The sequence below is a fragment of the Chrysemys picta genome, chromosome 2 (assembly GCF_011386835.1).
Source record: "Chrysemys picta bellii isolate R12L10 chromosome 2, ASM1138683v2, whole genome shotgun sequence".
NCBI lineage: Eukaryota > Metazoa > Chordata > Testudines > Emydidae > Chrysemys > Chrysemys picta.
In genome coordinates, this window is record NC_088792.1 from 17,630,695 (window position 1) to 17,656,643 (window position 25,949).

Consider the following 25,949-nt stretch of genomic DNA (forward strand, 5'->3'; position numbering starts at 1 on the left):
GAAGGCCTTGGTTTTGAAAGTATGATTTGCATAGTAAGTTCATAGTACTGAAAATTAATGCGACTCTGCATGTCTAACTGGCATTTTATTTCACAAACTAAGCTATTTCAAGTTTTGTAACAGACATTTCATTTCACTTGATTGTATTAAAAAAAAAAACTCCTTACATTCATGTTTTTTTAAACACACAAAAACAAACATTTGAATGCATTTCATTTTGTGGTATAAGAGCAATGCTTTACATGTTTATTTTACAGCTGTTCAATTATTTTGATGTAGATTACTCAAATTCAACACTTTACCAAATGCAGTACATAGGCCATACATATTATTTACAGTATACGACAGTAAGAACTCGTGTGTCTTAAAACAGATAATGCTGTATTGGGAACAGTACATATTGGGAATAATACAGCAGTCTGTACACCACCTGTATTTGTGATAAATATTTTCCCAGTGGTATGTAACAGGGTTGTAGTCCTTTTATCAGAGGGTCTTACAGTGTGTTTGTGTGCTCAGCAATGCCCAAATAAAAAGTGGGAGAAAAGGGTACTGTTCCAGACTTAGGACCCAATTCAGCAAACACTAACTTTAAGCGCACACTTCGGTGCTTTGATGAATCAGAAGCAAAAACCTCAGCCTCCTTTTGTGGGTCTGTCACTCCTTTATGAATTTAGAGCATTTTGGTTTTAATTATTATGCAATAATTCAGATAATTCTTTTTCTTAAAGACTTAGACCAGATTGTGATTCTCCCTATGACAGGAGGGAGTTCAGCCAATATAATTAATTCTCAAGTGACTAAACTTCTGCATAATCAGTCTCTCTTACCACATCAATTGAATAACATTTTCGTCCCTTCTTCGGCAGAACGGTGGGCTTACACATACACACCACCAATAAAACAGACCGTGTTGAACACATACATTATGCAAGTGCTCTCTAAAAAAAGGGACAATGTTGAGGTCTTAACTTTGAAGAAGTTGCAAAGAAAAAAAAAAATTCTACCACACTGCCACAGGAGCAAAAAACAAGAGCCACTCCATTCAGTTTTATTTTTCTCTCTCCACCAACATTATTCCCAGAGCTTGGACAATGATATTTATGATGGGGATGATGAACTCTATATGCTGAGGTTATTGTTAAACCAAAGCAGCCATTTAAACTTCAGCACCATTCCAACTATATGGGAAAGAATAAATTTTTATCTAGTCAGAAAGGAAAAGTTTTTAGAGAAAGACCCTTTATAACTTTTCAGAGGGGATAAGCAAGGGAGAGGAAAAAAATCAGTGAACAATTTTTTGACCGTGTACTTTGTGAATGTGTTGAGATTTTATACTGAAAAAACATCTGAGGTGCTATTAAAAAAGGAGTTGTCAACAGTAGACCCAAACTTTAGGTTTATAGAAAGCAAGTTTTGACAAGACAGGTTTTTCATTTTTTTTTTAAACAAGTCATTAATGTAGTTTAAGTTTAATTTAAACATTTCCCATCCTGTGCCGGGAATTAGAGAGTGACAAATCAATCCATTTTCATTGTCCTATCTGGGAGAAATGGAGAAACACCCCATCAAGGCGAGACTGACCATTCAGTTTTGATAGTGTAAGGTGTTATACAATAACCCAGGTAAAGACGTTTGCTTTTAAAGTAACAGTGTCCCTTTAATGTACAATTAGCCTGTAAAGAGGGAAGGGAGATAAGAGTGATTCAATGTCTTACATGATAACAAATATCTAGGTGGGAAAAAAAGGATGTAAGAAGCATGTAAAATCTGTACATGCAAAGATACCTGGCATTTGCAAAAACTGCTATAGTAAGGTTGGTTTAATTTCTTCTATCTGCAGAAGAAAGTCTACAATTATATAGTGTGATCTCTAAGCTTTATGGTGCATTTACATTAGCAAAAACCTTTCATCACTCTTTGCATCTGTACGAAAACTGTATATCCATTATAATTTACAAAAAATCGTATCTGCAATCTTACAAACATGATTTAACATTTTAGTACACTGGAAAATATATAGCTCTCTGGCACTTAGTCTCCTCCACGGTACCTGTCTATTACAGTACAGAATAACACTTTTCAACATGTGCTTTTGAAAACCTTAGACTGAAGGAATGGGGGCTGATCTAGAAGCTACAGCTTCTGCAGCTCCCAAGTGTTAAAAAATGAGAAAAATCTGCCACTTTTTTGTATAACAATCAACAGTTTATTAATGGACATGGTGAAATTTTAGCTATCCACCAAAAATGTGTAAAAAATTGCCATGAAAGTAAAAATAAATAAAGCTGTTTTTAAATCAGTCTTGTTTTACATATCAGTTCAGAATGTAACATTAAAAACACGAAACCGTCATTAAAGTTTTAAAGTAATCTACTGATATTCAAATTACAACTTTTATGACAAATCTAATGAGAACTGAAACTGATTTGGTTTTAGGTTTAAAGACTTTCACATTCAAATACAGTGTCTTGTTTAGCACAATACTTCCTCTGACAGTGATGGGCAACCGATGACATATTGCTGTATTTGACATAAGGCACTATGATATGAATATGCCATACACTTGCCTTATGTCAGATGTCTGTTGCTGACCAGTGACTTCTGTCAAATACGAATGAAACAGTTTCAGAATACAGTGCATTTTAATGAAGGACATAGTCTTTCAGCAAACGTTTTGAAGACATTTTGAAATGCAAGCCTACATTTTTTAACATATACGCTTTTTTGTCATGCTGCTTTTTTGCGACACCACTGGCGGAAAATACAGACATTACCCATCACTGAGTTTCAATACACATTCTCATAACCGTTCTTCTCGTTTCTATTGCAGTCAGTGTTCTTGAGGCAAACTTGACCCAGAAACTTTGTTCAAGTTCTCCTAGAAAGCTTTATACATTCACAGCAGTCACTCAGTTTCACTCTCCTTTTGTTTGGCACCTGTTCATAGAAAAAAAATTCAGACTTTTCAAAAACATGTAATGTCCTTGCTCAAACAGTACTTCAGAGTCATGGAAAGGCAGTTTGAAAAACACTGTTCTGGAGCATATTTGGGATATTGCAACACTGACTCACTATGTATGAGACTCTTAACTTAATAGTCAATACCATTCTTGAAGAAGACACGTTAATTTTAGTAATTAGGAACATGAGCAAAGCCACAGGGGCTTTGTTTGTCTGTTTTTTATTTTTATTTTTTTTAAGAGGCGCCCCTCAGCATAGCAGCCAAGTGCCATAGAAGGCAAATCAACCACACAGTTGCTGAACCAATGGTGATGATTCTTCTAGGATGAGGTCAAGAACCATGGCACAAAAGACCCTTGGTGCTTTTTTTTTTGGTCCTTGACGGCAGTCAAGTTCAGCACTAAAGCTCCCTCAAGGCGAAGACCCACTTGAGACCGAGCCAAAGAGGATTCCCACACTATCTGTATTATGCTGGTGCGTCAGTTTACTTTAGCACAGAGGAAGAGCCTGATTAATGGGTGGTCCAACTGTCCTGGAAGAACAAGTGGTGACAGGGCTGGAAGACCATTCAGTATACTGGATTTCTTTTAGGCTCTTCACCACTACCTCTGCTTCTGGGTTGCAGCATCAAGCCCTTTCTCTCCTCTTCAGTTCCAGGCAGCCAGCTGGCCATGAGCTGAATGAGGATGAAGCTGCACTCAAAGTGAGCCCAATCACTGATCCCGGAGACGGGCACTCTTTAGCCAGCAACTTTAAGCCAATGGGTTGGGGAATGTTAGGGTATGTGCTGTATTTAGATTATTATTTTAGGTATCAGGGAGGTAAAATGTGTGAGGAAGCAAGATAGACATTTGAAATCTAAGACCTCTGAGGGCCCATGAGGTTGCTAGAGCCACCCTGGAACGTTTGTTTGAAAGTCAGCAGTTGGAAGAGAACTGTTAGAGTTAAATGTGGAGACTTGCCAGCAGAATGTTTTATCCAGGTTTTCTGAAGTTGCCAAGAAAGGTTTCTCCAGACTCCAGAGACTGGCCCATGAAGTATTAAAGATGTCTGGGCTGCTGAGGGGGCTGCAGTGAGACCAGACCGGGAGAACACAGGACTCCATGGCTTGAAAGACCAGTGAGCACTTCCAGATGATCATTCATAGGTTTTAATTGTAAATAATACACTACAAGTTTGTTAATTCAATCTGGAGTGGAGCTGTGGTAATTTCTGTAGTGGCCTTCAACGAACACCTACCGGAGACCCTTGCTCCTTGAGACAACTGAGTCCTTCTAACAAGCGAACAGAGGAAGGGTTGCCCCAAGGTGAGAAGCTTGGTGGTGGCAGCAGATGGCCATAGGAAACCTGGGGTTGCGACAGCTGGACTTCAGTTGTGGAGAGAGATTGTGCACTATGATTAGGGTGACCAGATCACCCAAGACAAATATCGGGACGTGGGGGGGGGGGGGGGGGCGGGGGGGGGGCTAAAAAAACAAACAAACAAAAAAAACCCTTCCTCCGCAAGTGCTGGAGGGAGGCCCAGGAGACTCAGGGGAAGCGCAGGGCCGGGGTGAGTAACAGTCCGGCCTGGCCCCGAGCAGGCAGGACTCAGTTGGGAGGTAGGGCGAGGAGGGGGGCGGCCCGCGGGGCCAGGCAGCGGCTGTTCTCCCCCCCGGGCAGCGGGACTCGGGAGCAGCCGCTGCTGCAGCTCCCACTGCCGCGGGGGCAGGAAGTGGCCATGGAGCTCCGCGGCTGCAGCTCTGGCGCCCCCGAACCCCCCGAGCCGGGGCCTGCTGCGGGGACCCAGCAGCGCGTACGCTGGGCCCAGCCCCTGGCCAGGCGCGTCTGGGCTGCTGCCCAGCTGGTGCAATCCCGCAGCGGCCCCGGAGTGGGGGCAGCAGGCCCCAGCCCCCCCGTCCCGCAGGGGAACGAACGGGGCTGGGCTGCCGATGCCTCCGCCCCGGGGCCGCCGTGGGATAGCACCAGCTGGGCAGCCCAGACGTGCCTAGCCAGGGGCTGGGCCCAGCGTACGCGCTGCTGGGTCCCCGCAGCAGGCCCCGGCTCGGAGGGTTCGGGGGCACCAGAGCTGCAGCCGCGGAGCGCCATGGCCGCTTCCTCCCCCGCGGCAGTGGGAGCTGCAGCAGCGGCTGCTCCCGAGTCCCGCTGCCCGGGGGGGAGAACAGCCGCCGCCTGGCCCCGCGGGTCGCCCCCCTCCTCGCCCTACGGCCAGGCCGGACTGTTACTCACCCCGGCCCCGCGCTTCCCCTGAGTCTCCCGGGCCTCCCTCCAGCGCTTGCGGAGGGAGGGGGAATGGTGAGCCCGGGGAAGAGGCGGGGATTCGGGGAGGGAGCCAATCGGGGGAGGAGGGGGCGGAGTCGGGGCGGGGGGGGGGGGGGTGCGAGCACTTCCGGGCTCTAGGCTCGGGGCATTTCCTTGTTTGTCCAGTGTCCCGACCGCATGTCGGTCGGGACGCGGGACAAACAAGGAAATATCGGGACAGTCCCGATAAAATCGGGACGTCTGGTCACCCTAACTATGATAAATACCACAAGTTCTCCCCCGCCCACTTGTTTTTTTCCCTTACCTACAGCAACCACTATCTACCACTTAGAGGAGAAATCCTATAGTCTCTCCTCCTAACAGTCACACTTCCTTTCTCCATATACATAGGCAGACACCACGACTGATCTCAAACTAAATTTAGCATTATCAATGCAAATGAAAAATTCCACTTGGGCTTATGGTTAGACACTTTCTTTTAAAGGGGCAGTATTAGATTAAATTTGGCCCAACATTCAGGAAACTTTTTGTGTTTAAACAAAAAAATCTTGACTCAAATGTTTGTGTCTCTTCACCCCACCATTAAAATGGAATGAGGGTTTTTGCTTAAAACTTTGCAGCATTGTACTAACTGTAGAACCTAAAAGTGAAAACTTACTATAAAAAGTGAAACTGGCTATTGTTTTCCATTGCTTAAGCTGAGAGAAATACAAAACAGCATCAGCATAAATGGTGAGAGTTTTATAAAACTTCTGATTTATGTGACAGGGTACCTGTCAGTAGTTTTAATTAAGTATCCCACATTTTGATTCCATATTTCCTCCTCTCAAAACATAAGCCCCAGTTTTTTTCCTAGAAATGAGATATAGGAGCAGCAGCCTCTACAGCCAACAGCAATAGCATTCATGGAATGCTCTGTTCTACACTCCATAAGCAAATTTTGACTCTAATGGTGAAAGCTAGTATAATACTTAAAATAAATCAGCCAGATTCACCTTTCCTACAAACTTGAACATGGAGATTTAGTTGTTTTTTCTGCCAAAAATGGAAAGTACACTAGAAAATGTGTTTTAACAGTTATAGTATTTGACATCAAGACAATAAATATAATAGCAATATTTCTGGATATGGTGATTTTTGCTATAAGCTGGGGACTTATCTGTTTGAAGTGACAGAGGAGGAGAAAGACCTGGGTGTATTGATTGATCTCAGGATGCCAATGAGCTGCCAATGATGCAGCTGTGAAAAAGGCTAATACAATCTTAGGATGGCTCAGGCGAGATATTTCCAGCAGAGACAGGGAAGTGTTAGTATTCCAGATGAGATGTATAATGGTACTGTGTACAATTCGGGTCTCCCATATTTAAGAAAGATGAATTCAAACTGGAACAGGTGTAGAAAAGGGCTACTAAGATTATCAGAGTAATGGAAAACCTACCTTATGAGAGGAGACTCAAAGAGCTTGGCTTGTTTAGCCTAACCAAATGAAGGCTGAGGGGAGATACAATTGCTCTCTATAAATACATCAGAGGGATAAATACCAGGGAGGGAGAGGAGTTATTTAAGTTAAGCACCAGTGTGGACAGAAGAACGAATTGATATAAACTGGTCATTCAACAAGTTTAGGCTTGAAATTAGACGAAGGTTTCTAACCATTGGAGGACTGAAGTTCTGGAAGCCTTCCAAGAGTAGCAGTAGGGGTAAAAAAAACCTAACTGGGTTCAAGACTGAGCTTGATAAGTTTATGGAGGGGATGGTATGATAAAACTGCTTACAATGGCATATAGCTGATGTGTGACTGCTAGCAGCAAATATCCCAAACGGTCAGTGATGGGACCCCCTAGAGGGGAGGGCTCTGAGTTACTATAGAGAATTCTTTCCCAGGTGTCTGGCTGTTGGATCTTGCTGAAATGCTCAGGGTCTAACTGATTGCCATATTTGGGGGCAGGAAAGAATCCCCCCCCCGCCCCCCCCAAGTCAGATTGGCAGAGACCCTGCAGCATGGAGCACAGGGTCACTTGCAGGTTTAAACTAGTGTAAATGGTGGATTTTGTGTAATTTCAAGTCTTTAAATCATGATTTGAGGACTTCAATCACTCAGCTAAAGGTTATGGGTCTATTACAGGAGTGGGTGGGCAAGATTCCATGGCCTGCAATGTGCAGGTCAGACTAGAGGAACTTGATGGTTCCTTCGGACCTTAAAGTCTATAATAGACATTAGCAACAAATCAAGCAGACTAAGAACAGCATGCTATGCTATACCCTACTGTACCTGAAGGTTTATGAAAAGAGGACAGAAGGCAGCATCTATACCTGCTGGCGTGAGCACCAATGCTTGTAGAATGTCAGAGAGGGAGATGATACCCACAATGCTATCTGCTTCATTCACTACTACCAGACGATGAACCTGCAAGCAGGGAAAATACATTTTATTGGATAGGAATTTTATTTTTCTGATTGATAAATAATGGCAACAGTGAAACAAAGAGTCCTAAAATAAAGTGCGTAAGGTGGGCAAATTTCCAGAATTAGAGGGAAGAAATTGTTCAGTCATCAGTTTCTTGACTAACATTTTAATATGGTGGTATCACAACATGCTTAAGCTACTACTTAAAGGAGCACACAGTTGTAATATTTGTGTGATATTGCAGCAAAAGGGACCCTTGTCAAGCGATATCAACCCAGAAATAATAATTTATTTATTTTTAAAACACCTAAGCCTTTAAGACTTAGCATAGCTCTGTTCTGAAAAGCAACTCTGAAGTGCCATTGTGAGTTTCAAATTTGAGTCAATAACCTCTGAATACATTGATATGAATTAGAGTACAATGATAAGAACTTGACTTTAAAGAGAGATTTTTCCAACTGACAGTCTCTGCCAACTCAACCTGGCATCTTATATTCACAAGCTGCGTCCTTGCATGTGCACCATCATCAGGAAGAGGAGATTGTGTATGTCAAATTCTGCAATCAGATTTATTCAAGCTCATCGTATTCAAGTTGTTTTCAGTGACACTTCTCTGTAATGGGATTAGACAGGTGAGATTGAGGGCCAAATCTGATTCTAAAATTGGAACCTGAATAACAATTCTGCTAATTTTGCATGAAGTCTGAACAGATTTCATGTCATACTGCAGAGATAACACAGCTAGGAGAGTGAAGTAGCAAAGATGGGTTGCTAGACCAAGTAGATACAACTCTGAATATCCAGAGATTTGTGAATAGCAAGGTGATATTTTTACAGTCACTTTTCAGAGTAGAATTTTAAGACCAACAGAAATGTTTCACATTTTTTATCTATTTATCTATCAGAAACAGAGTTTTCATCAACAAATATTCACCTTCTGAGTTTATAATCTAAACATTGCAGCATTCATCAGGACCAGAAAAATGAACCTAATCAGAAACAAAGTGAAGCTAACCAATCTAGTTTTGTTACAAGTTGAGAGCAATATTATTTACTTGTTGCATAAATAGTGAAAAGTTTGTTTAACAATTTCAGTTTGAATAATCGAATTTAACTGCAATATACAGTTATACTGATAAACTTCAAGAGTAAGAGTTGATCATCTACTTGAGTATAAAATGTAGATATCTAACAGCTGAATACTCTTGATCATTTATCTTACGGTTCAACATTTAACCATTTCTTCTTTTTTACTATCACTAAAAATCAGTTTTCTGTAAGACATCACTTTTTTTCATGGGAAAGATGTCCAAATGAGTAAAAATGTAAATAGTGAGATTACTGCTTCCAGCACAGTATTTCAATGAGAACTGGCATTAATCTCTCTCAAAGATGAGATTAGGGATGACAGATACAAGTGACAAGGGCAAAAAAAAGAGTTGAAATGTGAACAACTTTCCTATTTCTTTTATTAACACCTTGGAACCCCCTTAGCGCTAGGCTATCAAATTTCTCAAATACTAGTAAGTGCAAAGAAGAAACCTCATCACCCTCACCAAGGGGATAACAGCATGAAAGCAGCATCTCTGGTTTGATTAAAGTAATGGTACGTTAATTTAGGACTGAGGTTAACTACATACCAGTCAGGATACCTTAGAGCTCCTCTTCTCTTGTATTTGAACAGTCATACCCACCTGATACAAATGGGGAACACAGGAAAGAAATAGAAAGAAAAGGGGGAAAATTCTGTTTTTATATTTTTTTTCTTCTAATGAAATTGTGCTGGTGATACTTTAGACACGGATATTAGTTTTCTGTATATTACGCACATTTAATCACTTGGTCATCTTTCTCACATTGTGTCGTGAGTTCCATTAAGAAAAATTATTAGTATATGAATTAAACACTTAATACCAGTATGATTAAGCATTCTTGTTTAGCAACCAAAAAGATCAATTTAGTACACACCTGGAATTTTTATAGTAAAAGTAAGTGTTTTACACACAAGACACAAACTATTTTGTGCCAATGGGCAGCTTCTAACTTCACTGGGGAACAGGGCCAGATTTCTAGAATATTTGTGGGCCTCTATATAAAGCTGACTCATTGAGAAATATTTTATATTTGTGTATTTATAGTGTATCCATTTATATAGAAAAATTTCATTTGTTATACAATGTGCACAAAAATACATACAGTTTTTCCTATTAGATGTTAAGTGAATGTTTGAAGTTGTGTGAATTGAACTATACTGCAGCTATCAAGTGGCAAGTCTCAAGAAGCAGGTTCCTCTTGTAAAAGTCATTTTCCTTCTCAGGGAGCTGTCACCTGGTAAAACAAAGGTTAACGAGGAAGGGTCAGGCAGGCAGGCCAAGATGGGCCACATCCTTGTGTGACATGCTGTCCAAATCACTCCCTTTGTATTTCTGCACTAATGGTTGGCTTATTTTTTCTGAAGAGTTCTTTGGAGGATCCAGACATTCCATAAAGCTTGTGAGCAAAAGTGATTCCATTGAGGAACACAGTGTAATTCTTACAGACTGAGGGAGGATAAGTATGGCCTTACCAGGCTCAGCTTGCACTCCCAAGGGAAGGAATCTTTTTTGAAACTGTTGGAATGGATTTAAGACCTCTAAAGATATTAACAGAAAGTTAGACATAATGTGGGTCATTCTAAACACACTGTAGCACAAACTGCAAGCTTTAGTGGGCACAGAAAAAGCCAGAGGATATGGAACTGTCTGTTGATACAGTTCTAATGGAATACTGAGGAACAGGACTGACAATCTTGGGAATTAACTCAAATTAAATAAATGCAAGATTGGGGTCCCTGAAGATGCAACATCTTGGATGCAGAAACTGAAATAATAGGTTTTAAATGACTCATGAAGATGACTGAAATGGGTAATTTTGATTTTTCTGAAATGGGCTTGATAGGTGGACACCCCTCTCTTGCTCCCTTATATGAAGTCTACTGATACTGGAGAAGGAAGACAGAGGATAACCGCACCAAAACATTGGTAGATACAGCTACAGGTGAAACTGATTTAGACTTCATAATGTCTGCTTCTCTGCTCAGTCAGGTAACATCACATGGCAGAATCAGTAGGAACCAGATGTACAGAATAACTAAACATGATCAGGGATGCATGATGCAGGAATGTTAATGTTATAAATAAATAAATTTAAATTAATAAATAAATTAATGGAGATATCCCATCTCCTAGAACTGGAAGGGACCTTGAAAGGTCATCGAGTCCAGCCCCCTGCCTTCACTAGCAGGACCAAGTACTGATTTTGCCCCAGCTCCCTAAGTTAGAGTTACCATTCATCCGGATTCCCCCGGACATGTCCGGCTTTTTTGAGTTAAAAATAGCGTCCAGGGGGAATTTGTAAATGTCCAGATTTCCCCGCCATGCAGAGCGTGCGCGGCTTACAGGGCAGCCGGCCAGATCGTGCCACTCGCACGGGGCTCCGGCAGCCTGAGCACCTCCTCCACTTCCCCCTCCTCTCCCCTGCAACTTGAGACCACTCCCCTCCTCTCTCTCCCTCCCCCCCCCCCGCATTCGCAGATCGCCGGCCGGCGGTTCACCTTGGGCCTCCGGCAGTCTGGAGCTCCGCCCCCTGCTCCCCTCCCCCGCTTCCGAACGCGCCGCTCTGCAGCGCGGTAAGGGGGCCGGGGGTCAGAGAAGCGGCAGGGAGGTTCTGGAGTGGGCAGTCAAGAGACAGGGAGCAGGGGGAGGGTTGGATGGGTCAGGAGTTCGGGTGGGGGGGGGCGCTGTCTGGGGGTTGGGGTTGTAAGGTTTTGGGCAGTCAGAGTACAGGTGTGGGGGGGGGGAGTCTCAGGAGGGGGCAGTTAGGGGAAAAGGCACAGGGAGGCTTAGGTAGGGGGTGGGGTTCTGGAGGGCAGTTAGGAGCAGGGGTCCCAGGAGGGGGCAGTCAGGGGACAGGGAGCAGAGGGGTTTAGATGGGTCAGGAGTTCTGGGGGGGGGGGGCTGTCAGGGGGTGGAGGTGTGGATAAGGGTTGGGGCAGTCAGGGGACAGGTAGGGGGTAGGGTCCTAGGGGGCCAGTTAGGATGGGGGAAGGTCTCAGGAGGGGGCAGTCAGGGGACAAGGAGCAGGGAGGCTTAGGTAGGGGTTGGAGTCCTGGGGGGCAGTTAGGGGCAGGGGTCCCAGGAGGGGGCAGTCAGGGGACAAGGAGTGGGGGGGAGGGTTGGGGGTTCTGGGGGTGGGAAGTGGGAGGGAGTGGAAGAGGCAGGGGCGGGGCTAGGGCAGGATGGGGGGCGGGGCTCCTCCCATCCTCTTTTTTGATTGTTGAAATATGGTAACCCTACCTAAGTGGCCCCCTCAAGGATTGAACTCACAACCCTGGGTTTAGCAGGCCAATGCTCAAACCACTGAGCTATCCCTCCCCCAATGTTATGTATTTGTCATTTGAATTTACATATATCTTTATGCTTTTAGCATGCTTGAACTCTTATTTGTTGTTTAAGTTTGCCTCATTGTAAATGCATCTCATAACCAGGGGCGCTGGAAACCTGTGTGAAGGGTTTCCATGCTTAAAAGCAACAAAAAGAGTCCTGTGCCACCTTATAGAATAACAGACATATTGGAGCATAAGCTTTCGTGGGTGAATACCCACTTCGTCCCCATGCTTAAAAGACATCCAAGATTAAAAAAATCTGCCAGGATGGTTTCCACAGCATTTAAAGGTTTCATTTAGAAAGCTAAGTTTGTAGTCCTCCTCTCTTTTTGTAAAGATAACCTTTTAAAACAAACAAAAAAGCGGTACAATCTTCCTGAGTCTAGAGACATACTAAAATAGCTGTAAGATGTATACTGCTCCATCCATCTCAATGTAGTGGTTATTCTGCAGTTTATAAATAATTTAAAAATCACTGTTAACTCTTTCACTTATACTTGTCATATGATCTGGACAGTGAATTAATCTGAAAGGACATTCCACAAAAGTTTTAAAAGATGCCAATAATATTCTATCATATTTCTTCCCCATCCGGTCAGCAAAGGGTGACCAATTTCCCAGTAGTCTTAATTTCTGGGAGTACCCTAATCTGCCAACAGATTATACTGAAACTTTGGTTAAGACCCAATTACAGTATGATCACTAGCCATCTGGTCAGCCAGCTTCTCCACAACTTTTAGTTCCTAATAACCCCAGTGCCTTCCACACACTGTATCTCAGACTCACAGATTCCAAGGTCAGAAGGGCCCACTGTGATCATCTACACTGACCTCCTATATATAACACAGGTCATAGAACTTCCTCAAAATTCCTAGAGCTAGATGTTTTTCTAAAAGATCTATCTCGATTTAAAAACTGCTAGTGATGGAGAATCCACCACAACCCCCAGTAAAGTGCCCCAATGGTTAATTACCCTCACTGTTAAAAACTTGTGCCTTATTTCCAGTCTGATTTTGACTTCTAGCCATTGTATCAGGTTATGCCTTTCTCTGCTAGACTGAAGAGCCCATTATCAAAGATTTGTTCCCCATGTAGATACTTATACACTGTGATGAAGTCACCCCTTAACCTTCTCTTTATTAAGATAAATAGGTTGCATTTCTTCACTATAAAGAAATGTTTTCTAGCCCTTTAATCATTCCCCTGGCTCTACTCTGAACTCCCTCCCCCCCAGTTTATCAAACATCCTTCTCAAACTATGGACACCAGAACTGGAGACAGTATTCCAGCAGTGGTCACACCAGAGCCAGGATACAGGGGTAAAATGACCTCTGCTCCTACTTGAGATTCACATTTATGCATCCCAGTATCACATAAGCTCTTCTGGTCACAACATTGCACGGGGAGCTCATGTTCAGATGATTATTCACCATGACCCCCAAATGTTTTACAGAGTCCCCCATCCTGTAAGTCTGGCCTATATGCTTTGTTAATAGATGTATACATTTAGCCATGTTAAAATGCATATTGCTTACTTGTGCCCAGCTTATCAAGCAATCCAGATCAGTGACCTGTTCTCTTCATTATTTACCACTCCTCCAATCTGTGTCATCAGTAAACTTAATTAGAGATTATTTTGTTTTCTTCCAGGTCATTGATAAAAATGCTAGATAGCATGGGGCCAGAACCAATCCCTACAAGGCCCCACTAAAAACACCTAGTCGGTGATTCCCTGTTTACAGTTACATTTTGAAACTAATCAGCCAATTTTTAAATCAATTTAATGTATACTATATTAATTCTGTATTATTTAGTTTCTTAATCAAAATGTCATGTGGTACCAAATCAAATGCCTTACAGAAATCTGAGCATATTACGTCAACACTATTATCTTTATCAGCCAAGCTGGGAATCTCATGAAAAAAAATTTCAAGTTAGTGTGAAAGGATTTATTTTCCATAAACCCATGTTGATTGGCATTAATTATATTACCCTCCTTTAATTGACTACATTATTCAGCTTTAATTATTATTATAATATAATATATATACAAATATAATTAGCTTACAGCTACACAAAAAAGTATGCCATCTTTGCACAGGCCCTCACTCACTCTAATCATGGTTTTGATCCTGAAGTTACTTCTGAAAAATATGACATGCACTCTCAAACATAGCTTGTCAGCTGCAAAGCGTTAGGCATCCACAGTGCAGTTTGCAGGACTGTGCATTTGTTGCCAAGTATGTTCCAAAAGCAGCATTTCTCTTGAATAACATTATTTGAGAAAGATTCTTCCATTGTCCACTGATATCAAATAGAAAACATAGTAGTGGGGCTAAGCGGAGATACAAGCTACAAAAAATATCTTGCAATTCCCCCATCATCTGCCAAGTCCTCAACGAAGCCATACTGATTTAACCAAAATCACCTGAAAATTACCAGTGCCCCCATTGATAAACCTAGTAAATCAACACTTTGATATCTACACATGCTAATGTAAGAAGTAACATCTGCAGTGAACCATCAACGTTGCTTTGTGTTATTTTACTGGACTTTGATGAAAGGATGCTTATGCACTATTTGGTACCCTTGTTGTCTTATTGCTTTAAAATACTGAAGTGAACAAAGTAATCTCACCTCAGCCTTCACTATTCTATCAACAATGGTCTCCAGTGTTTCCAGCTTACTGCACTTCACAACACCTTCAAAATACTGAGAACGGTGCTGGAGAGCTTGCGTTACTGTGATATCTAGATTATTATAGGTTTTTTCAGCAGCCAGGTTCTGAAAAATAAATTAAGAGGAATCATTATTAGTCTTCACAAGAGACAAGGAGGTATTTGTCATCAAACTATCATTGCAAATATCAAGTTACATTTTTGGTGTAAATTGATGGCTATTCCGCTTCATATATTAAGTAAAGTATATCAAAGTCCTTCAGCTTATAAACACAGCCAAGTAAGCACTTCTGTTAAACACCCCAAAGAGACTTGACAACAATTAATACACAACTGTTCACCAGGCCAATGAAGAACTCCCTTTGCTGAATGATCTTTGGGTAGGAGGTTCAATGCTGCTCCATCTACTTTTGTACAAGGAGTAGAAAATTTGAAGGTCAACTGAAATTCTAGAGATTTAAGAGACATCAGCAATAAAGAGAAACTTGGCCTACCTTACTTGTAGTTCGTTCTTCTCATGAAGGAGCATATCCACTGCTATGAGCATTACTCATGAGTTAGACCTGCTTAGTGTGCTACAATGGGGGCATCTTAGGCTTCATCCCCATACCCACCATCTTCTTCCCTGCTTGAGCTCAGACTCCCACTGCTAGACTGTTCTGGCACTGCAATCTGACACCAAAAGGTAACTTCCAAAGCTGGAACTACGTGAACTAGATAAAACACATCACCAGTATCACTACTGAAGTGCGAGGGTTAAAAGTATTATAGATAACATCTACAGTCTGGATCAGGACTACTTTCATATTCAGAGTTTTGCCCAGACCACTGGATGCCCTCTCTTATGAGAAAAGTTACAGGTAAGGAACTTAACTGTTTTTCCCTTTCATAACGAGGTATCCACTGGTTTGGCTATTACTCATGGGCATTACAAACTGCACATTTGTTTACTCCCGCTCCCTACTGTTCCCTGCCCCCTCTCCCTCCCCTCACTCCCACATCCTCCTCTCCCAGCCCTATCCCACCCCATTCTGTTCCTGCCACCCCATCCCGCCCCACCGCAGGCACTCACTGTTGTACAGAAAACAGGATAGCTCCCAACACACAGAAGGGGTGCACAACCAGGACTAGGACCCAGGAAGCGGCATCCAGCTGCAGGGTCAGCAGCAGCCAGCCGAATGGCACCCTTCTTCAGCTGGGCAGCTTTGCACTCGCAGAAATGGGATGGCAGTGCCCCTGCACACCTCACCTCTGTTTGGGGGTGTAATATGCCCCCAAACTATGCCCATGAGAGTCCTCAGCTCCCACTTCCCTGCACATCTTCCCTTTGCTTCCCCATCATTTTCTGTGGGGAAGTAAATAAATCTGCAGGGGAACATGAATTCTCCATGTGCGCAGTGGCAGAATTCCCCCAGGCGTAAAAATCCAGTCATATGAAACTCCCAGCAACCTGGAGAGGAAATCCTCACTCAAACTCTCTGAGAGAGTCAGGCTCTGGTGCAGCAGTAGTCAAGCAGAGGATGTCTGAACTCAGGGGAGGGATGAAACCTATACATCCTCTTTTGTGGTGCCATGAGTAATGTAGACCACCAGATGCACATGTATATGAAACACTAATAAGCCACAATAAATATTGTGCAAAGTGAATGAAAGTGGTGTTTTAGCCAGTTCATCAAATTAAAAGTTAAGGAATAAGTAATAGCTGAAGCAAACAACTGAAGGACTACAATTTCAAAAGACACACTTTAAAACATTTTACAAAATTTAAAAGATACTTACTATTACATCAAATTTGGAATAAATATCTACAACTTTTCCTAAAAATAATAAAAAAAAGAAGTTAGTAAACTGTTTTAAAAACAAAAGAAAAAAGTTAATTTCCTTGCATCCTAGTTTCATTAATTACCTTATAATTACAAGGAAAAAATTCAAATCAAGAATGAAAAAAACTTTTGACATGTTACAGTGAACATCTGGCTAACTGAACAGGGGGGTGATATAATAAGATCTTTTAGGCCTGCTAACTTGGATTTTTCATTTGCTTATTTCTTGTATCTCAAATTATATTCTATCCCCTCCTCACCCTTGTTGTTTGATGAGCAAGTGGCTGGATGGTATAAAGACAGATTTAGGGCTGGTTTCAGCACACATAATTGTACAAAATAGCAAATTAAAACTAAACATGCTATCACTCCCCCTTACTATATTCTTGTACAGCTTAATACATACCTGACTCATCTACAACTGGTAATGCAGATATCCTTCTGTCTACAAATATGTTCAAGGCTTTAATAATAGGAGTGTCTGGATGTATAAAGGCAATGTTGTGATAAGTTCCTATCCCAAGTTCATCCAGGTTCTTCTTCATAAAGGCAGGCTTTGGCATTTCTGACACCTAGGAGAGTTAAAAATACATTCATGCACAAATCATGGTGGATTCTCCATCACTGACAATTTTAAAATCAAGATTAGGTGTTTTTCTAAAAGATATACTCTAGGAATGATTTTGGGTACATTCGGTGTTATACAGGAGCTCAGACTAGATGATCAGAAGGGTCCCTTCTGGCCTAGAAATCTATGAATCTGTGGGTTTACAATGCAGTTTTCTTCTTCAAGTGCTTGCACATGTCCATTCCAATGTAGGTGTGTGCATGCCCCGAAAACAGCTGCTGGAATTTTTCCCCCTAATGGTATCTGGCAGGTCAGCTCTGGTGCCCCCTCGTGCCATGCACTCATAGTGCCAGTAGAAAGGGCCTTGATGATGCTATGCCCCCTCAGTTCTTTGTTACCACCCATGACAGTTGATGGAACTGCTCTGGTTGCTTCAGCAAACGTCACAATGGTTTTTGCTATTTTCTAGTGTAAATAGTAAATCAGTTTCTTTTGTAGCTAGTCAGTTTTTTTTCGGTTACATTAGTGTTGGACCCTTCCCTGATCAGTTAGTGAAGTCTGTCCATCTCCAGGTGCTGTGGCATGCCTTGGTCACCGGGCTTCAAGCCCAGTGCTTCCTGTGGCAAGTCAATGCCCTTGAGCAACCCGCACTTGAGCTGTCTCAAGTGCTTGGAAGAGGCTCAGAGAAGGACCGCTGCCAGATCTATAAGGACTTCAAATCTTGCACAAAAAAGGACCGGGAAGTGAGACTGAAGGGCTTTCTCATGGAGGCAGTTCTGAGACCTGCTTAGAACTGAGTTGCTCCGACTCGGTGCCAAGTACCTCCGTGTCGGTGCAGAGCATTCCTGGTGCCTAAGAAGAAAAACAAGAAGCAGCCAGAGAGAGGTCGATCCCCAGCACAGAAGTCAGTCAGACATGGGGACTGGGATAAATTGAGATCCGTGCTGGGACATTCTTCCACCTCGGCACCAGCAACTCTGGTACCTATGCAGGTTCCACTGAATTTAGAGGCACCGACCTCAGGCAGGCAACGTGGCTCCAGTATGTTTATGGTGCCATCAATTCTTGAAATGTTCGCAGCAGCCAGGGACCTCCTTTTGTGGCCAGTGCCTCCATCTCTGGCAATGCTGGAATCGGTGTTGCCAGTGCCATTGAGTGGAAGGGAACCATCTTCCTCCAGCCACCACCTGGCTCCTTGACGGCTTCATCAGAGGCTTCACCACCGCCCACCACCATCTCCAGCACCAACAGGGTCTGCATCGCCCTTGTTGCCTCACCAGGACTCGTCGTCGGAAGTGGGATCATACTCATCTCGCCCTCGCAGTCACCCATGCTACTCCCTGAGGCACTCCTACTCCACTATTGCCCCAAATGCAGGGGTGACACCGAGTGCGTGCAATGGCCCTTCTGGAATCCATGGGGGTTCCCCTCCGGCCCAGGGCTCTTTCTAAAGGCGCTCCTACTTGGTGGCCTCTGAGAACAGAGGACCACTGGTACCTCGCCAAGAGACTCCCAATCTGGACTTCGGTACTTAACTTCAAGAGGAGGTGCCACAGGTCCCGGGCAAAACACAAGGAGAGGTGGAGGCCCCCCAGCCAGTGCTGGCTTCCTTTTCCTCCTCCCCAGATGAGGCTATGGTGACAGTTGGTGTGTTTCCTCCCCAGGCTGACCACAAGGCTCAAAGTGGGTGGCCTCAAAACTGGATATCATGACAGCTGCGGGCCCATCGAGGGTGACTCTGCCACTCACTGAGGCTTTCATGGACCCAGTCAAGGTGCTATGGCAGACCCCTGTGTCCCTTCCTCCCATGGCAGAGTGTACAGAGTGGAAGTATTTCATGCCAACCAAGGGTTATGAGTTCTTATACTCGTGCCCCCCTCCAGGATCCCTGGTAGTTTCAGACGCTAATGAAGAGATCACTAAGGCCAGTTGGGAGCAATGCCTAAAGCGAAAGATCCCAAAAAGCTACACTTATTTGGCAGAAAGGTCTATACTACAGGAGAGCTGCAACTTCACATAGCAAACCAGGAGGCACTACTGGGCTGCTACGGCTTTAATATGTGGTATGCCATGCAAAAGTTTAAAGACCTGCTCCCTCAAGAAGCCAGAAAGGAGTTCTCCTCGCTGGTCGAAGAAGGAAAAACAGTATAAAGGGCCTCCTTACAGGCAGCCGTGGACGTGGCTGACTCTGCAGCCAGATCCATGGCCTTAGCTGTAACCGTGCACAGGAGCTCATGGTTACAGTCATCTGGATTTACTCAGGAGGTTCAGCAAACCTTCCAGGATTACCCCTTTGAAGGGTCCTCACTCTTCTTGGAGCAAAGTGACGCTAAACTTCATGGGCTTAAGGATACCAGGGCAACCTTGAAGTCCCCGGGGTTGCATACCCCAGCAGCTTCTAGGAAACATTATAGGTCCCAACAGGCTGGCTGGTACTTCGCCCTGCCAGCCCAGCAGGACACACAGAGGAGAAAGAACAGGGGGGTTAGGCATAGACCTCCGCCAGCTTTCACCTTGGGTCCAATGAAAGACACCACCAGGCACTTGGGGAGCTTGAAGCACTCCTTTTGATGCTTGGGGAGCTTGAAGCACTCCTTCTGATGGAACATCCAGTTCCCACGATATCAGATCCAGTTACCCCGCCCTCCCGTTTTGGACTGCCCCATCCCATTTCTTCAGAGCCTGGGCCCGCACTACTTCGTACTGCTGGGTGCTGAGCATGGTAGAAGTGAGATACACCCTCCAGCTTGTGTCTACCTCACCTTCCCACCCTCCCTCTCTGCCCCTCTTCAGGGACCCATCTCATGAGCAACTATTGGTACAAGAAGTCCAGTCCCTCCTTTGGGTGGGAGCTGTAGAAGAGATTCCATAAAACTTAAAAGGAAAGGGGTTCTACTCCTGTTATTTCCTGATTCCAAAAGCCAAGGATAGTCTCAGACCTATTCTAGACCTGCACTGTCTCAACCACTACCTCAAGAACTTCAAGTTCTGGATGGTCTCCCTTGCTTCCATCATTCCTCTCTGGATCCAGGGGATTGGTATGCCACCCTCAATTTAAAAGATACATACTTTCACATATCGATTTTCCGAGGCCACAGAAGGATTCTCAAATTAATCGTAAACCAGGTACATTACCAGTTCGCAGTGCTTCCATTCGACCTGTCAGCTGCTCCACCACGTGTCTTCACCAAATGCATGGCAGTGGTAGCTGCCTTCCTGAGGAAAGGGGGTGTACATGTCTTCCCGTATCTAGACAACTGACTTGTCAAAGGTCAGTCCAGGGCTCAGGTGGAATCCAACATCTACCTCATCCAATCATCCTTCCAGGCCCTAGGCCTGCTAATAAACACACAAAAGTCCATCCTCATCCCACTACAGAGGATAGAGTTCATCTGGACAGTTCTCAACTCCATTCAGGCCAGAGCCTTGCTTCTGGGAGATTGGTTTGGGGAGATCACAACCCTGATAAAGATCCCTCAAGGCCCACCTGGTTACAACCAGCGCAGAGCTGGGCCACATAGCATCATGCAACACGCAAGGCTGCGTCTCAGACCTCTAAGTATGGCTGGCCATGGTGTACTTGCCTGTCCATCACCATCTAGACTCTATTCTCACCGTACCTTCTCGAGTCCTCGTCTCCCTGGAGTGGTGGCTGGACCCTCATGTGGTCTGTGCGGGTGTACCCTTTTCTCAGTCCCAACTTTCGATGTTGTTGGTCTCAGACATGTTGTTGCTGGGCAAGAGAACCCACCTGAGGTCCCTCAGGACTCAAGGCCTCTGGTCCCCAAAAGAACTCTCTCTCCATATCAACATCAGAGAGCTTAGGGTGATCCACCTAGCCTGCTAGGTGTTCCTGCCTCACATTGCGAACAAGGTAATTTTGGTTGTCACAGACAACATGACAGCCATGTTCTACATCAACAGACAAGGTGCAGCGTGCTCTTCCCCTCTGTGTCAGGAAGCAATTCATCTGTGGGAGTTCTGCATAGTGCATTCAATCCATCTTGAGGCTTCTCACCTCATGGAAGTGCAGAACCAGCTGGTGGATCGCCTCAGCAGGGCTTTCTCCTCTCACTACGAATGATCCCTCCAGCCGGATGTCACAAGGGTCATTTTCCAACCGTGGGGGACTCCCCAGATAGACCTGTTCACTACCCGAATCAAAAGGAAATGCCACCAGTTCTGCTCCCTGCAAGGCCACAGCCTGGGTTCTCTCAGACACTTTCTTGCTACTGTGGACAGATCACCTATACCTTTCCTCCTATTCTGCTAGTGCACAAGGGTCTGATGAAGGCCAAACAGGACTGGGACCTGGCCATTCTCATAGCACCTGCATGGCTCAGACAACACTGGTTTGCCACCTTGTCAGGCCTCTCAATAAAGGACCCACTCCTGCTTCCTTTGTATCCGTATCTGATCTCCCAAGACCACGGTCGGCTGCTCCATCCGAACCTCAGCTCCTTCCATTTGATGGCCTGGAAGTGCCGCAGCTGAATCCGGAGGAGCAGGCATGCCTGGAGAAGGTCCATAAGGTCCTACTAGGCAGTAGGAAGCCCTCCACCAGGATGACTTATGTTGCAAATTGGAAGCTATTCTTCATCTGGTCTTCCCAGCATGGAGTTCTGCCCTTGCGTTCCTCTTTGCAGCTTATTTTGAGTACTTATTACATTTGAAACAAGGAGGTTTGGATATTTCTATGGTCAAGGTCCACCTCGCAGTGATTTTGGCCTTCCATCCCCCCAATTGACAACTGGTCTACCGTCTCTCATGAGATAGTTATGTGTTTCTGTGACGGGTTGGATCACAGAAACCCCCTTGGGAGCTGCCACCAGATGTGCAAAGACTACCCCTGCTTCTGTTTTCCCTGCCAGCTCAGGACTCCAGCACCCTGTCTTGCTGAGCCAGACACTCCTGTTTGGCTCCACCACAGACCCAGGGTCTGAATCACTTGTCCCAAAGCTGCAAGTTTACCTGAAAACAGCTCGCAGTAGCGCGCTTGTCTTGAGCACTCAGATGCCCAACTCCCAATGGGGTCTAAACCCAGATAAATCCGTTTTACCTTGCATAAGCTTTATGCAGAGTAAACTCATAAATTGTTCGCCCTCTATAACACTGATAGAGAGATATGCACAGTTGTTTGCTCCCCCAGGTATTAATACATACTCGGAGTAAATTACTAAATAAAAAGTGATTTTATTAAATACAGACAGTAGGATTTAAGTGGTTCAAAGTAGTAACAGACAGAACAAAGTAAGTCACCAAGCAAAATAAAATAAAATGCGCAAATCTATGCCTAATCAAACTAAATACAGATAATCTCACCCTCAGAGATGTTTCAGTAAGTTTTTCTCAGACTGGACACCTTCCAGGCCTGGGCACAATTCTTTCCCCTGGTACAGCTCTTGTTGCAGCTCAGGTGGTAGCTAGGGGATTCTTCATGATGGCTTCTCTCCTTCTCTGTTCTCTTCCCCCCCTTTATATATCTTTTGCATAAGGCGGGAACTCTTTGTCTCTCTGGGATTCCACCCCCCCTCACTGGAAAAGCACCAGGTTAAAGATGGATTCCAGTTCAGGTGACATGATCACATGTCACTGCAAGACTTCATTACTCACTTGCCAGCACACACATATACAGGAAGACTCACAGGTAAATACAGCCATCTGCAGACAATGGGAGTCATCAAGATTCCAAACCATCATTAATGGTCCACACTTTACACAATTACAATAGGCCCTCAGAGTTACATTTTATATTTCTAGTTTTAGATACAAGAGTGGTACATTTATACAAATCAGATGATCACACTCAGTAGATTATAAGCTTTGTAATGTTACCTTACAAGAGACCTTTTGCATGAGGCATATCCCAGTTACTTACATTCACTTATTACCGTATTTTCTCTAAAACTATCTCAGTTACATTATATTGACTTATTATCAAGTTTTTATAAAACCATATAGACTGCACAACGTCACAGTTTCCTTACAGAGAGGTTGTACCCCCAGGTTCGAGATCCCATTCCTTCCTGGGACCTAAACCTCATCTTATCAAGACTTATGGGTTCCCTGTTTGAGCCACTGGCAATGTGCTTGTTAGTTCACCTCTCCTGGAAAGTGGCCTTTTTAGTCGCCATCACCTCGGTCAGATGGGTTTTGTATATGTGTGCCCTCATGTCACAGCCCCTGTATTTGATTTTCTTTAAGGATAAGGTGCAGCTGCAGCTGCACCCAGCTTTCCTCCTGAAAGCGTTTTCGCAGTTTCACTGCAGTTAACCAATCTTTCCACCAGTGTTCTTCCTGAAACCACATTTGAACAGGAGCAACGTCTACAGTCTCTAGATGTTAGATGGGCCCTGTTCTATATACAAAGGACCAAGCTGTTCCGTAAATCTGCTCAACTATTCATAGTGGTAGCAGAGAGGATGAAAAGTCTCCCTATCTCCGCTCAGAGAATCTTGTCCTGGATCACATTGTGTATTCGCACAAGTTATGAGCAGGGGGGCGTTCTGCTTCCAGCCAAGCTGACCGCTCATTCCATAAGATCGCAGGCCTCCTTGGCTGCTTTCCTAGCACAAGTCCCTATTCTGGACATCTCCAGGGTGACAATCTGGTCATTCATGACACATTCTTGACTCACTATGGCAGGAGTTCTTAAACTTCATTGTGCCATGACCCCCTTCTGGAAAAAAAAATTATTACACGACCCCAGGAGGGGGGACTGAAGCCTAAGCCTGCCCGACTTGTGCTGCCCCGAGGGGGGGGGGGGGCACAAAGCCCCATTGCCCCAGGGTGGGGGACAAAGCTGAAGCCCAAGGGCTTCACCCCCAGGCAGGGGGCCTGTAATCTCAGCCCTACTGCCCAAGGCTAAAGCCTTCAGGCTTCAGCCCCAGAGAGTGGAGCTCAGGCTTTGTCTTTGTCCCCAGCAAGTCTAAGCCAGCCCTGGTGAACTCATTAAAACAAGGTCATGACCCACTTTGGGGTCCCGACCCACAGTTTGAGAACTGCTGTCCTGTGCCATCACCCAGCAGGCCAGAAACAGTGCTAGGTTTGGCTGAGTTCATGAACTCTGAGCCCACCTCCTATACAACTGCTTGGGAGTCGCCTATATTGGAATGGACACGTACAAGCACTGAAAGAAGAAAAAACTGTTACTAACCTTTCTGTAACTCGTGTTCTTTGAGATGCATTGCATATGTCCATTCCAAGACCTGCCGCCCTTCCCCTCTTGTCTGAATCAGCTGATAAAGAAAGAACTGAGGGGGAACAGGGTCAGCAGGCCCTTTATATTGGCACTGTGCGCATGGCACCAGCAGGCACCAGAGCTAACCTGACAGATACCACTAGGGAAAAAATTTCTGGCAACTGTATTTGGGGTGTGCACACACCTACATTGGAATGGACATGTGCAACACAACTCGAAGAACAGTTACAGAAAGGTTAGTAACTGTTTCTTTCCTCATATAGATGTCTTATGGCTAAAGTGCCCTTGTATAATTGAGCTTTACATGAAGAAGTCAGCATTCAATGCTTTATCTAGAGAGTTCAAATCATTATCATAGAGTTTCATACCAATCTAATAGTATGTCTGAGTTAAGCTGAAAAACAGGTTCAGATCTAAAACAATTCTATCAAAGAGGTGCAGAATTAAGATTAGAAAGTGAACTTTTTACATTCTGAAGCTGTATATTTATCTAAGCTTATGTAATGACAACACATAATATGCATTTGACCCTAAGCTGCATCTTTCCCCTTTTCAGTCCACTGAAAGCAAAAAACAACAACAACAAAAAGACAAAGCGTAATCATTCTGGACTGTGTACTTAGTTCAAAACCTGCTTTCCCATCCAAAACACCACTTACTCTGGCTGCTCAGAACATTAAGAACATAAGAACAACCATACTGGGTCAGACTAAGGTCCATCTAGCCCAGTATCCTGTCTTCCAACAGTGGCCAATGCCATCAAATGATCCATCCTGTCGCCCATTCCCAGTTTCTGGCAAACAGAGGCTAGGGACACCATCCCTGCCTATCCTGGCTAATAGCCATTGATGAATCCTCCATGAATTTATCTAGTTCTTTTTTGAGCCCTGTTATAGTCTTGGCCTTCACAACATCCTCTGGCAAGGAGTTCCACAGGTTGTGTGAAGAAATACTTCCTTTTATTTGTTTTAAACCTGCTGCCTATTAATTTCATTTGGTGGCCCCTAGTTCTTAGGTTATCTAATCTTCTAAAATTCCATAAGGGCTTCTGTGAACACAGTATGAACTACAGTAATCCTCTCTCGCTTCATTCTCACCACCATGATAGAAGCTGCAAGAATAACCTAAGGAAATTCCAGGCTCTCTGGAATTTGAGCAGAACCGGACATTTTTTGCAGTACTGTTACTGGAAAGAAGACAGCAAAACAACAGAATGTAGGACAGTCTGTGTCAGCTACCAACTTTTTCTAAATTGGGGGGTAGGGGGAAGGGAGAGGGGAAGAAGACAACAACAACATTTTTCATCTTTCCTTCCATCATATCTTTTCTACCGTCAAGAAAAGATGCAAAGCCACTTACAAGCAAAAAATGTTCAAATTAAAGTGTTTAATCAAGAAAAGATTCCAATGAAGGGTTTACATTATTAACAGTAATAGGTGTCTATTTAAAATCAGTTAGTCAAAGTAAATTTTAAACTACTTACAAAAAGCTGGAGGAACTTGAGGATTCTTTTATGGGTAAGTATATAAAGTGCATTCCCACTGACAGGATCAATAACTGGCAATCTGTGGATTTTGTTTTTGATCAATGAATATACAGCATCAAAAAGGCTGAGGAAAAATC

The 25,949-nt window shown here is 44.0% G+C and overlaps 1 protein-coding gene across 27 annotated transcripts in view; it reads right to left on the reverse strand.

Annotated features, from left to right (window-relative positions):
- Window positions 1–66: 66 nt before the first annotated feature.
- PRKAG2 (protein kinase AMP-activated non-catalytic subunit gamma 2) overlaps window positions 67–25,949 on the reverse strand; it is a 403,066-nt gene continuing 377,183 nt past the window's right edge. For 12 of the 27 annotated variants that reach the window (XM_065586739.1, XM_065586731.1, XM_065586733.1 and 9 more), the window contains 6 exons: window positions 25,810–25,936; window positions 16,964–17,129; window positions 16,514–16,551; window positions 14,694–14,840; window positions 7,499–7,633; window positions 67–2,940 (listed from right to left, as the gene is read on the reverse strand). In XM_065586739.1, the coding sequence (XP_065442811.1) occupies window positions 2,872–2,940; window positions 7,499–7,633; window positions 14,694–14,840; window positions 16,514–16,551; window positions 16,964–17,129; window positions 25,810–25,936 (682 nt within the window). In that variant the 3' untranslated portion in view covers window positions 67–2,871. Of the gene's footprint in view, window positions 2,941–7,498; window positions 7,634–9,273; window positions 9,328–9,829; window positions 9,962–14,169; window positions 14,841–16,513; window positions 16,552–16,963; window positions 17,130–25,809; window positions 25,937–25,949 lie in introns of those variants that run through there. The other 15 variants (XM_065586741.1, XM_065586734.1, XM_065586740.1 and 12 more) reach the window with 7 other exon arrangements.